Source organism: Crocodylus porosus, unplaced genomic scaffold (genome assembly GCF_001723895.1).
Source record: "Crocodylus porosus isolate Cpor-Errol unplaced genomic scaffold, CroPor_comp1, whole genome shotgun sequence".
Classification (NCBI taxonomy): domain Eukaryota; kingdom Metazoa; phylum Chordata; order Crocodylia; family Crocodylidae; genus Crocodylus; species Crocodylus porosus.
Genome location: NW_017728907.1, coordinates 59,965,875 through 59,979,261, shown reverse-complemented (window position 1 = coordinate 59,979,261; position 13,387 = coordinate 59,965,875). Strand labels below are relative to the sequence as shown.

General features: G+C 41.0%; 2 protein-coding genes across 2 annotated transcripts in view; one reads left to right on the top strand and one right to left on the bottom strand.

The window, feature by feature from the left end:
- Nucleotides 1–9,492, top strand: part of ITGB3BP (integrin subunit beta 3 binding protein) — a 44,554-nt gene extending 35,062 nt beyond the window's left edge. Inside the window, exons 8-9 of the mRNA XM_019531566.1 lie at nt 5,054–5,107; nt 8,701–9,492. Coding sequence (XP_019387111.1) covers nt 5,054–5,106 — 53 coding nt within the window. The 3' untranslated portion in view covers nt 5,107; nt 8,701–9,492. The remainder of the gene's footprint in view (nt 1–5,053; nt 5,108–8,700) is intronic.
- A 1,501-nt stretch (nt 9,493–10,993) lies between these two features.
- Nucleotides 10,994–13,387, bottom strand: part of ALG6 (ALG6, alpha-1,3-glucosyltransferase) — a 34,262-nt gene continuing 31,868 nt past the window's right edge. Inside the window, exon 17 of the mRNA XM_019531567.1 lies at nt 10,994–12,115. The gene's annotated coding sequence lies outside the window, so the exon portion shown is untranslated. The remainder of the gene's footprint in view (nt 12,116–13,387) is intronic.

Sequence of the window (13,387 nt, the reverse complement as noted above, 5' to 3'; positions counted from 1 at the left end):
GCCAAGGTGCAGTTGGCCTTCCTTACTGACATTAGATCTTGTCATCCCTTGGGGGGCTCTGGTGAACAGTCATTCCCACAGATCCTGGTGGTCACCCCGATAAACTTACAGGTTGCCACCAGATCACTCCTGAGCCTGTGCTTTTCCAGGCTGAGTAGCCCCACTGCTCTCAGCCTCTCATAATAAGGTCTGTTTTCCTGCCCTCTGATCATGCGCGTGGCTCTCTTGCACCCTCTCAAGCTTCTCTGCATCCTTTTTGAATTATGGAGCCCAAAACTGGATGCAGTACTCCAAGTGCTGCCTCACCAAGGTCAAGTACAGCAGGAGAATGATGTCCTGGGATCTGCTTGTCAAACTCAAGTTCTGAGAAAAACAAATGTGATCTTGTTGCTTTCATGCCCCTGCCATCCTGAAGGTGGCGGTGCTACTCATGCAATGCAAGGACTCCATTATATTTTCCTGGTCAGTAAAGGTGGATGTTGCAAAGGTAGATGTTGGATGCTTGTGCTAGTCTTCCTTGCCTTGAAGACTACTGCTGTAGATCAGGCTACATCCTGGTTTGTGAGAGAGTTGCTCATAGACATCTGGAGAACTTTCCACTGTCCTGTAATGTTTGGAAAAAGCTCCTATAATTAAGCAGAGGGAGATGTTTTTTTAAGCTGACCAAGGTGTTTCAGTTAAACCTTAGATATTTTTTCCAGCAAGGATTTGACAGATCTCTTCATGCCTCTTCTAGTATCAGACATCTACCTTGGAGATTATGAAGAATATTCTTACAGGTCTGTTTCTTATAGATGATCTTTACATGGAGACTCTACGTTACCTGCTTTCTGTAGTGGCTATGGTTTCTGTTTGCCAGGTATCTGAAACAGCTGTTCTGAGTTGATCTCCCTACTTAATGATCCAGAATAGTGACTAGGGGTCTGCAGACTGTTTAAGGGGTGTGCAAAAGATAACTGTTGTCAATCAAAAATGTGTGGCTACCCACACTTACATTTCAAAGGGGTCCACACCTCCATTCAAGTTTTTTTTTTAGGGCTCGGCAAATGAAAAAAGTTGAAAACCATTAGTCTAGAATGACAAAGCTGGCTTCTGAACAAGGCAACAGTGCAGGGGTGCCCAACTGCTTTTCTTACATCCTTCTTCCAGTGTTGGCAAGGTCTAGCTGGGAAGGTTTGCATTAAGAGGATACAAGATTTGAGTGAATAAGAACTTGTTCCTGTACTTCTGACGGTCCAGAAGTAGGATGTAAAATCTTTAGAAATGTTGTTCAAGTGTGTTACAGTGATGCTGAAGGGAAGGCAGCCTTATGTAGTAGATTAAAGACTCTGCCTATCAGTACTTTTTGGGCTGAGGCACGATGACTGTCTAAATCAGATAGGTAGCAAAGCTGCACCATGGTCTCTATGTGCCTCTTCACTAGGTATTGGAGAGAAGACATTTAAATAAAGATTCTGTGCCTTGCTCCCTGTCCCTCTTCACTGCCACAGGGGCATAAAGGAACTGGAAAAAAGGCTGCAGCTGATGGTTGAGAATTTCCTCTTGTTTGGCATCTAGGTTAATTACTCACAGCATTAGGGTGTGATGGGCAAGGAGAATCTGGGGGGTAGGTCCCCTTCCATCAATCGCCAGCTGACGTGACCAGTTGGAGTGGACCCTTAGACTGCTGTGACCTGGGATAGCTTCAGGAGCAAGAAACCATAGCTGGTCTCCTGCTGGTCTCCTCTTTGACACAGACACAGAAGGCAATTTGGCCCTGGTGTTTCTGCAGAAGCAGCTCATGGAAGAGCTGCCTGAGCCTCCCTTTTTAGATGGCTTGTCTACACTAGGGGACACTCAAAGTTAATCCAAATTACCTTTCATATTATACAAGTTGTCCTGAGCCAAGTGAGAATCTAAACTTGTCCACTGGAGAGAGACCACTGTGGACAGTTTTTCTTCAGCCCCATAAATAGTGCTGTGCTGCTTTCCTCACCCTATTGTAAGCATGCTTTTCTCCCAGAAGGGTCCGCTTTTACTATGTTACATCTGTGCACTAGAGTATATATTTTAAAATACAACATGAAATTTGGAAAGCATCAGGGTCTGAGGTTATATGCATGATAGGTTTTTTGGGGGGAAGGGGGACAAATTGCAAACTTCTTTGGTGATTTAACATCCTGTGCTATGTAGATGAAATATTAAGCTATTAACTTTTGTGGCAGATATAGAAATGCACATGAGACATATAGCTGTAGGCTTCAGACATATATACATAGTGAACTGTCAGCTTGCATTCTGTATGTAGGTATCAACTACATTTATTCATGAACATTCACACCTTTGTTTATATTCTATTTTCTTATGTACCTTTTTCAGAATCAATGATTTTTAAAAAACTGGCAGATCTAGACTTTAGAGTATTAAGCTTAATGAAAAATTAAAAAGAAGTATGGGTTCATTACAGCATGTCTATATATAGCAACTCCTACTTGACTATAAATATTCTCTTTTCCCAGGAATATAATAATTATTTTAAATAAAAAAAGAAAAGAAACATTAGTTTGGACTCACTTAGTAGCAATTATATGTTTAAGAGGTGTAAATAACTTGCTATCCAGACATTACAAATATCCAGGTGCTCTGTATGTGCTGATGACAACAAAATTGAAAAGAAAGACTGTAATAATTCTGACTGGTTTTCTCTGCAGAAGATATTGATTATTTGTGTGTGGTGAGAGATTTGGAAAATTCAATTAAAGGAGTTGTGCAAAGGTTTCATAAATTTTCCTTGTACAGCGTGTACACAGACATTGTTGCGTATTAAATCAATGCAGCACTTCACAATATATTTTCTTTGAAACATAAAAATAAATAACATTTAAACAGTTCTGCTTACTACAGAAACAAATTTTATTTTCTGTGAAGCATTTAGTCATGTGCTATCACTGACTCATACACATTTGCCAGCTGTAACAAATTTTATAGACATTTTCTCCAGAGACATAGCTCATATACTATGAATTTTTAAATGAGCAAATGGTGAAGAAGGGATGTCAGCAATATAAAAATTGATCAGTTAAAAGATAAAAGCATAAGTAAAGAGATTTGTATGGTAGTCTTAATAGGTTTTATTAAATAAAAATACTATAAAGAGACAGTAATGAATAGACTGAAGGTTTTAACTGTGGTTGAGGTGGAGAAAAATTATTCTGGCACATTTAGTAGAAGATTGGTTTTATATCACCTGACAGGTGAACATTTTTTTTCTCTCCTCCTTAGATCTGTAAATGTTTTAGAGCAGTCAAACTTGCAAAAAAAACCACACCAAAAAAAAACTGGGGGGAGTAAGGAAGGGGGGAAAAATAGGCAAAACTTGGAAAGATCCTGTTCCTTTACTGTGCTCATGGATGGGAGCTAGGGGGTATGAAAACTCCTGCCATCCTATCTGGGCATCAGGGCAGGACCTTGAGCTAGTTCTTGGACAACAACCCTGTAAACTCCAACTCCAAGGAAATGTGATCTCCAGGTCAGGGGAACTTAGTCTGGCTTTCTCATACAGTCCGTGTGTGTTGCAGTCAGCAGCTTTGGCTAGTAGGGGACTCCCCCACTGCTTCAAAATGAAGTGTTTGTCCTGTCCTTTCTGGCCACCTCCAATTGTAGGCTGGCCTACAGGATTTTGATGGCAGGGGATGGCCTGGGCAACACATTCTGGCTGCAGTGGTCAGACACAATGTTACTTTACTGAGGGTTAGATGAGTTTTGTGAGATGATGTTTTGTGTTTGTTTAAAGGGAAAATAATTCATACTTAAGATCTTGCATATAAAGATGTTGTGAAAGAGTGGAGAATTTTTATTTTTAGAGCCACTGATTACCTTCTTGTTAGCTTCCCAAAGAAGAGAAATGTTTAATCAAACTATTATGATAGGCTTAATAACCCATGGGAATATCTAGGGAACATGTAATAAATTGTATTTCTGTTGGCTGTTTGAATGAGAAACTGTTAATACCATATGTATGAAGGGGATAATAAATATGGTTATTTTCTCAGATATGCTACCAGTGGAGACACTGAAGGGAAAGTCTTCAATGAATGCAGTTTAATACAAACCTAGTTGACTTATGTTGTCAGGATATCTTGTTCAACTGTGTGCGGTGCATTGCTTGATTTCTGCATGTGTATTGCCCCCCCCCAAACGCTCTGCATGGACTCTAAAGGCTGCATTTGGGCAAACAAAGGAATTATTCAAAGTAATGACATTTTAGCCAGAAATTACACTTGACATGAGTAACTAAGCCATTCAGAAACAGTGGTCTCTCTATTAACTGACAGCAAAAGACTTATTGTATGGAAAAATTTGAGACGGCTGTAACAGTAAAGCCTCGTTAATTCAAAATGTAGGGGACCAAAAAATACCGACTTTCAAATAAACAGGTTCAAAATAACCATACCAATTAGTAATTTGCATATATCCAAATTACTCTGGGTACATATAGACTAAGTTCATCCACATCCAGACCTTACTAATTGATAAAAAGTAAATGAGGAGTTACCCAGTGACTAAACAGATTTCATGAGATATAGCACAAGGTGTTCCTAATGTAGACCAGCAGCAATGATCAAGGGGCCCTTTTTCTTCTGCTGAGATCCATCTAAGGGCAGAACTGTCCCACCTCCCACCCGTCCCACCACGGATCTGGCATCCCTGATCCCACCTACTCCCAGTCCTGCCTCTGATGATCATGCATGTAGCTGGGGCTGCTGCTACCTTCCACTCCTGCAGGTTCCTCTGCACCCTGGCACTAGCTCTCTGGAGCAAGTGTCATCATGTATTGTGCAGTTTTTAATTTACACTTTTCATGCCTTTTTTATTTAAAAGGAGAAAGTTACTTATTGGGTTAACTAAAATGTGTATAGCAAGCATGGTTTGGAAGCACCTGTTTACCATTTTAACAAGAGATACTAAATGTATGTTTACTGTCACAACATGTTGATTTGAAGATTTTATTTTAAAAATTGGTTTCATCCAACATCATTCTGCTTGTGAAAGCTGAGTTTTGTTTTATCTGCAGAGTACAGTCGGCCTGTTAATAGCTATGAATTTTTCAAGTCCCTCCTTGACTGAGGTAAGCAAGTTTTTACATCATTGTGTGGCTGCACATATTAAAAGTTTACAAATGCTGTAATTACAAGGACAGAATGTATTCAAAATATTTGTATAACAATCTCTACAAAGTGGTTTTAGGTACTAAAGTATATAGTTGAGTTTATTTTAAGACCACTGCTGCTTGTTTGTACAATACCTCAGTAGCGAAAGAAAATCTACCGGTTAAACATGCACTGATTCATTCTACCAGCTGATGGCTATGAAACCCACAGACATCTATCACATGGGACAATAGTACAGTTGGGGTTGTCCAGGTCAACAAGGTCCATCTCTAACGTTTTTCAGGCACATCACACATGGACAGGTATGCATGACTAAAAGGATAGGAGTGTTTGAGGGTCAGAATATATTTACTCCTCCTTAAATGTTATGAACAACTCTGTTAATGAGCTATCTTGAAGAGGACTGCCTGTTGCTCTCCTGAACAAATAGATTAGACCATTCTTCACTGTGGTCTGTGCTGCTAGGAAGGGATTGCTGTCTGCTGCAGAAGTTCCATCACAAAAGGCCTGGGCTTCCCTGGAACCCATCGGTAAAGCTGTTGGGCATGTGGTCCTCCATAGGCAGTTGGCCTAGTAATGTCAGTGAAGGAAATACACTTTTCTCGTTAAGGTTATGTACAGACATTCAGGGAGATTAGGGGGTGGTTAGATTGAGTTAAAAATGGCCACCCAATCTAAAGTCAGCCAGGATGCAGGAGGCCAAGCAAGGTCCTTGGTGGGGAGAGGGATCGGGGCTGGTGGGGGATAACAAGCAAAGTCTGCAGGAGGATTGGATCATGGGGAGAAGCAAGGTCTATGGGAGGGATGGGGGTGCAAGCAGGGCCTGTTGGGGGTTGGTGGGGATCAGGGAGGCTAGTGGGTTTGGAGGGATTGGGGGGACAGGCAGGGTAGATGTGGGGGTTGGTGGGGTCCAGAAGGGTTTGGCAGGATCACTGGGGCTAGTGGGGTGGCTTGGGGGGATGTGGTGGTGGTTCTTCCCCTCCCCCTGCCCAGGATTAGGGGCTATTTTTAGCCCCCCAACCCCTCCCCAGACTAACAGTCCCTCCCACCCATGGCAAACCATCTGCCACCCCGATCCTTCCTGCCCATCCCCCAACTCTTACTTTGATTGGCTTGTGGGATGGGGGCTTGGGGGGAGGGAAAGCTGGTCCGTGGGGGAAGGGGGGTTGTCTGTCTGTGGGAGGGGCAAGCAGCTAAGGGACTAAAAATAGGTAGGTAGCGGCTGCACTGGAAACTGTACAGAAATTCAGTTGATCAGTCTCAACTGACCCAATGTCAGTTCGACCGCCTCAGAGGTACAGTTAACTTAGATGAGGTCTGCCAATTTTAGACTGATCTAAACTTCCTGAACTTCTGCAGTTTGCAGTTAGATCCCCAGGGTGCAGACAGCGTAGCTCAGAACGAATGTTGTGAAGCAGTCCGAGTTACAGCAGTTGCCCTCGACCAAACAGAAGTTCCCTGTTGGTTCTGGGGGCGGGGAATGTAGCTGCTGACTCGGAGCTGGCAGCCAGGTTCCCCTAGCAACAACCGGGGCTCGCTGTTTTCAGAATGGGAGGGGGGGAAAGGCAGTGGAGGGAGCTTGTTTTTGGGGTTCCCCAGCTGGTACTGAAGGGTGGGGTGTGTGAATTGGAGCTTCCCGTACCCGGGGGAGGGGGGGGGTGAAAAACCCCAGACCAAACTCCCTCTGTACTCTTTCCCCACTTCCCTTTCAAAAACAGCAACAGGCTGGGAGCTCTGCAGACACAAGTTACAAAAGACTCTACATTTTGAAACGTTTTTATCCGATACCTCATGCGATAAGTTGTCAGATTTTGACCCAGTCGGCCTTTTTTTGAACCTGTCTGCAGCCACGCATGTGTTCGGTCACAGCTAGAAACTGCTTTCTGTGACCAGATCAGGTGAAAGTTGTCACTTCTGTCTGCACCTGTGGCCAAATTGAGCAAGAAATTGTCACTTCTGTCTGTACCCCCAGTTAAGTGTATGGTCTGCACCTGGGCAAACTAAGTTAGATCAGGTGGCTACTTTTAATGCAATGTAACCTCCCCAAACATCTGTACCTCACCTATAAGGCTGAGTCCAAATGAGTGTGGCCATGTGGTATGTGGTGCTGTAGACATGTCTATAGTGCAGCATACTGCACAGTCAGCTGTTCTCTGTGCTACAAGGGTGTGCTGCCCATACATGCACTGCTCCAGTTGTAGGGGGTTTTTTTGACCTCTGGATATCCAGGGATCAAAAAAAAACCCGGAGCCGTGCTCTGGCTGCTAGCCAGGCTCCGCCCAGCAGGATCTCTGCAGCCCCAGGCTGTCCCCAGGACCCTAGGTAAGGCTGCTGGGGCCAGCACAGTGCTGGCCCCAGCTTCCCTTACCGCTCCTGGGGTAACTTGCCCTGCACCAAAGCCTGCATGGTATGGGCATTCCCTGGGGCCAAGTAGCTGTGGTGTAAGGTGCACTGCTGCTTGTCCCCAGGGAACCAAATGTCCATGCTTGTCTGGATGCAGCCAAAGAATCTTTCTGCTTGTACTTCCTCTTATGCTGACCTCAGCTGTATAAGAAATTTTCTGTGCTTGTCATTGTCTTCTATTGAAATGTTCTTATTTGTGGGTAGTGCTAGTGACTGATAGGTTACACTAGGTGGATTTTAATTAAAAAAGGGCTGGATCTACATAAGAAACCTGAGACTCGCTCCAATCAAGTAGATGTTGCAGTCATTACATTTCAGGTACCTGAACTTCAGCATGGCACCCAGCTCCCAGTTAGATCTCTAGGCCCCTTGGCTTCCAGCTGGAGTCCCAAGATATGCACAGACAAGTGATTATACCAGTTTAAGGTAACAGAAACCTCAGGACAGGTACTGAAATTCTGGTATTTCATTGGCTGCTTATTCCTGTTGCAGTAATATAAGCAAACACCCAGTTAGAGACTGAGCCTCTCAATCAACAAAATACTGCTTGTGCCTAAGAACACAATTTGCTCAGGTATCACATTTCACAAATTAGTAGAACATTTTCATCATTAGATTCATGGATTTATTTACAAATTAATGGGAACTGATGAATAATGAAACTACCTTGCTCTTTAGAAAGGTTATTCTACATACTCATATTCAGTGATATTAAGAGCCAGTTGACCCACAGATTTTCCATGAAAAAAAACCCAAAGGCCACAAATCTATACTCATGTCTTTAAGGCTGGACTCTTTTGACACTCTGTGACTGCTTTATAACACAAGGTCTCTATGAGACCTTATACAGCCTCTCCACATTCTTGCTGTGTAAGGCAGAAGACAAATCTGGCAAAAAAGCTTTCAACAGCTGTGAGCATTAGGTTGCTTACTGTAACTTTCAGCACTTCAGGAAGAAAACTAATTACAACTTGGAAAACAGCATAATTTAAAAAAAAAAAATCAGTATTTCCTTTAATTTTGCCTTCTCTTATATTTTTACATCATGAAGATAATATTGAGCAGATTCTTAATTGTGAACAAATTGTGGATATGGTTAGGTTTGCTATCTAATTGCTGATCACTTCATTCTTTTAACCCCACACAGGCATTATGCAAAAAATGCATTTTGTGTCAACCCAGAGTTTTCCATCTGCCAGATTGAACTTAAAAGGAGAGAAGAAATGACTGTAAATCTATCTCCCCAGCAAATGCCAGTTAAGGATTGCTCACTGCACGAGGCAGGTGCACATCTAGATACAATTTCTGGCATCTAATTTAATCTTTACAATGTGCACAACCAAATAATCTCAATGTAAATAATACAGTTCTTAATGGCTCTTTTATGCAAGTGTTTGTACTATGAACTGATCTAGATTTCCTGATGTATAAAATGTAAACTTTTTCTGTGTGGAGTCATTACAGACAATAATTGTTCTGCCTTGGTATACAGGCTGCAATCTGCTTTTAGAGTTGATCAGAAAGAAACTGTATGCTCAGGGATGAACACTGGTTCCCAGGCCTTCAGAGCGACTGAAAATTTCACAGTAATGATATGCTCCATTTCTGTGGGAATGGATGCCAGTTTTACCATGAGCTGTGATGACTGCTTGCCAGTTTGTAGGGCTATATTTATGCAGTTCATCAGCCCACCCAAACGTTAGCAAGATGCCATTTAAGAGAAGTTGTGCCAGTTCCATGACATTTTCAGCAAATGCTTTCCATACCCCACATGCGGCATTTACAAATATTTTTTGATCAAATGATATAGAAAACTAGATCATGTTAGGAATTACTCTGTATACTCTATATATCTATGTTATGTTCACATCTAGTTACTCATGACCTTATTTCTATTCTACATGTAGAAATGTTAGTGCTAATAAAGGTATCTGAATTAGTTCCTTGATTTTTTTTTTAAACAGGTGTCCCCTTAACTGATGAATGATAGTAAGCAACTTACTCCAATTTGGATACTGCAGTAAGAAAAAGGGAAGAGTTGCCATAAAAGCAAGCTTGCTATTTTCATCCATTGATCCATCTGATTGATTGCCCTAAAAATTCTCTACCACCTTTTGTTAGACATTTGCCAAATTTGTACAGCCAGCAATAGCCAGCATGTTGCATAAGTACAGTGTGAGATGCACAAAAAGATACCGAAATTTGAATGTTGTCCTTCCCACCAACGTAAATTCCTGCTTTTCAAACTGGGTGAACACCATTAAACCAACCTTTAAGCTTGTCAGGCCTACGTAGGCTGTACTGCCATACCTAGCCAGAAATGCCTCCAGTCTAGGTGCAGTATGTACTGACAAAAAGCAGTTCAGTCAGCATAGATTTGCCACCTCCCCAAAAGACAAGCCAGGAAGAACACTTTCCTCTTGTCATAACTGTGTCTATACAAGAAGTTTTGCTGGCATAGCTCTATCAGCTAGGGAGTGTGGTTTTCTTTCCCTGGGAAAATTTTATTTTGAATATTTAGCCTGTGTAAAAGTAACCCTCCAAGTTAGAAGAGAGACCATCAGCAATTCTAAAACCATATAACAATAATCATTTGTACCTTAACAGCCATAAGCTAGAATATTCAGTGTTGGTAATAACTGTTCTAAGGAAAAAACTGGAAATGCAAGGTTATGGTAAGAGCTTGTCCAGATATTACTTGCATGTGTGATGTTATTAAAGCAGTTACTGTTTCTTTGACCTCTTGAATACACTAAGCTTTTGCCTTTCAGAAACAGCTGGGTCTGTTAAGAACCATTTCCCAGTTCTACACAAGGTAGATCATATGACTCTCACTTTATCACCCTTGGAGGCCATGTGAAGGACAAAGAAAAGAGATACACTCAAAACTAATGTTTTTGTATGGTGGGAAGCACTTGGCCCTGATCTTGTGATGAGCACAAGAGCAAAGAGACTAACTGAAATGTGAAACCATTCTACTCTCTTCCATCTTAGTTGGCTGTTTTACAGATTCTTTTAGCAGGAGTAGAGGTCCCTTGCACTACCTTCATTTTTGGCAAGGTTTCACCAAGTTCTGTTTGGACAGAATGCTGCATGTGTTATTTTGCAGAGCTACTATAGACAATGATTCCTATTTATGTGGCTTAATACACATAAATGCCCACTCCACCCATGCTTTTTTAAAAAAGATAAAAGACTTTATTGTGGATGGAAAGCTTGCATGCCTTAATCATGGATAATTATCATTACAACTCCCTCAGAAAAATGTTAAAGGCTTCTGCAAAGATTAGTTACAGCTTTGAATTAAACTGTACTGTAGGTAAAGTTCACTCTCTCTCTACACATGTAATTACAAATTAGCAATGGCTTAGGCCCCTGTACAAAAATAGAACTGGCTTCTAGAAGCATTGGTAATTACTTGTTGAAAAGAGGGGGGTTTTTTTGAGAGACAATTTGTCTTAAACTGTCCTTTTCAATTAAGAAATGTAAACTTATCTGATAGACACTTCATTTAAGTGAACTCATAATTCACATATTTGGAAGTAAGTTCCTAGAACAGCTGGTGCACACCCTCGTGGCGTTGTGCTATGCAGCAGGACACTCGTAGAATGTGTTAATGTCAACAACGGTTTGGTATTTTGCTGAGTGATCTTTAAACAGGGATGGTCAGCTCCTTAGGATGATTACAAATGAGAGCATCTAGACTGTAACTTCTCCCTAATTCTGCCCTGATCCTTGTTCTCCTGTGGGCTATACTTATACTTACCATGCAAAGTTTCATGGCTTCTGCTTTCTTCCAGTACATGCAATATCTGCATGATTATTTAATGTGTTAATTTGTGTCCTTTAAACTACTAGTGTACCAAGGCGGTATGCCGAGTGTCATTCAGATAAGTGTCACTCAGCCTGGAAGTGATTCCAAATGAAAGGGAGGGGTTTTTTTTGAAAAATCTAGTTAATCCTTCAGATATTTGATCTGACATCTCAGCTTTCTATTAGCCTGACTAATTTATTTTCCTAAATTTACATACCATTTAGATAGCTATTCAGGGTTCTAGATGCCCCAGTACAAAGAATACTGTAAAATCTGTTTCTGTGGGACCTCAGCTAAAGGTGAGCAGCATAAACTGAAGCAGTGATGTCTGCAGGAATGTGTTGACAGCCTGCAGCAACTACTAACTCAGTTGATCTCAGTTGGGTAGTTAAGACAGGAACCAAATCAAGACAGGATCTGGTAATGATTTTTATAAATCTACTGAGTATTGTTGGACACTGTCAGCATTAGGAACAAGATGATGAATATACTCCAGGGGATGAAGACAGGAGAAAGAGATGCTCTCCCATTCTGGGCAGAAAGCCTCAAGTTGTCTGGAGGCACCTTGTCCCCCCCACTAACAGCTTTGCATTTCAGTGACAAGCACATATTTGTGTGTGATGTATTGAAAATGTTGGGACAGGGAAGTCATATACAGCACACTATGCTGATTGATTAATCATTTTTGTATTGCCTTCAGCAAAACTTTGTCGCTTAAATGAAGGTTCCATGGAACTTAGCCTGTCACCTAAGTGCTGCAAAATTGGAGTCCAGCTTGTGGTTAATGATACAGGACTCTACCCAACAATACATATATTTTAAAATTAAATATCTTAGAAGAGAAGATGGAGTTTTATCAAATTTTAAGAGACCAACCATTCCATTTGGGTCATAAAATTGATGGGAATTATCTATGTCGATGTACAGTTAGGAAATTACGTTGTCCTTATGAAAGAGGATATGGAGGGAAAACAGTAATGACAACCAGAGCACCCCGTAACTCTTGCTGAAGTAAAAATGGACCTCAGCTGGTGTAGAGGTTAATGTCAGAATAAGATGGTCACGTTAGCATGAACTATGATACTGAGCCATGGCTATTAGTGCAGTGGCCTTGATGATTTTAAGCATATCATATGAAACAATGATGGAGGACAGTGAAATAGTGTGTAAGGAAGTTTAATTTATGTAATCAAACCAGGCCAGCAAGAGACCACTTGGAAGTAACAGCCAAGAGTTATTATTTAACCTATATTACTCTGAATCACTTACACATTTCATGCTAGGAAATGTGTGAAACTGACACTAGCAAATTAATTTTGGGGCTTTGCTAAAATAAACTGGCCACAGCTAGCTCAGGTTCAAGATTTTGCTCTTTTAATTATGTATTTTCAGTTTACAAGCAACATCAGAAGTATTACATTTTTGAAGACTATAACAGGCCAAGTTAAATTTCAGACATTCTTTGGAAATAGCAATTCTTATTCCTTAAAATAAGAGTTATGATCAACTTATGTGTGTTTCAGTATAAAACACTTTCTTTCCTGCTTTACATCAGATCCTGGGAAGTGCACTAAAACACACAGTGGTTTAGTTGCATGACATAATTCAATGAAAATAGTCAGTTCCTTTGCAATTTAGTGCTGGATTTTTACAGGTTTGGATTTAACTAATTGGTTTTCTTCTGGTTTCTACTATTTCTTGAGTCCCACAGTACAACAATATTAAAATACATCAAGAAAAATAAGAAGTGTAAGCAGGAAACAACAGACACAGATATTGGGAATAAATCTGGTAGCCTCTGTGGAGGATTCAGCATAGCACTCATTAAACTGAGGACACCCATCAGAGTTATTGAGATGAGAAACTGGAAGATAAAGAATGATATACTAGTTAACACTGATTTACAGTACCAAATGAGTAAGTGATTATTCTCACTACTTAAGGTGCTTTGTATTCTTCATCTTCTATATATGGCTGACGTCTCAGAAAATATCATGTGCATCTGTACTGGCATCCTGTG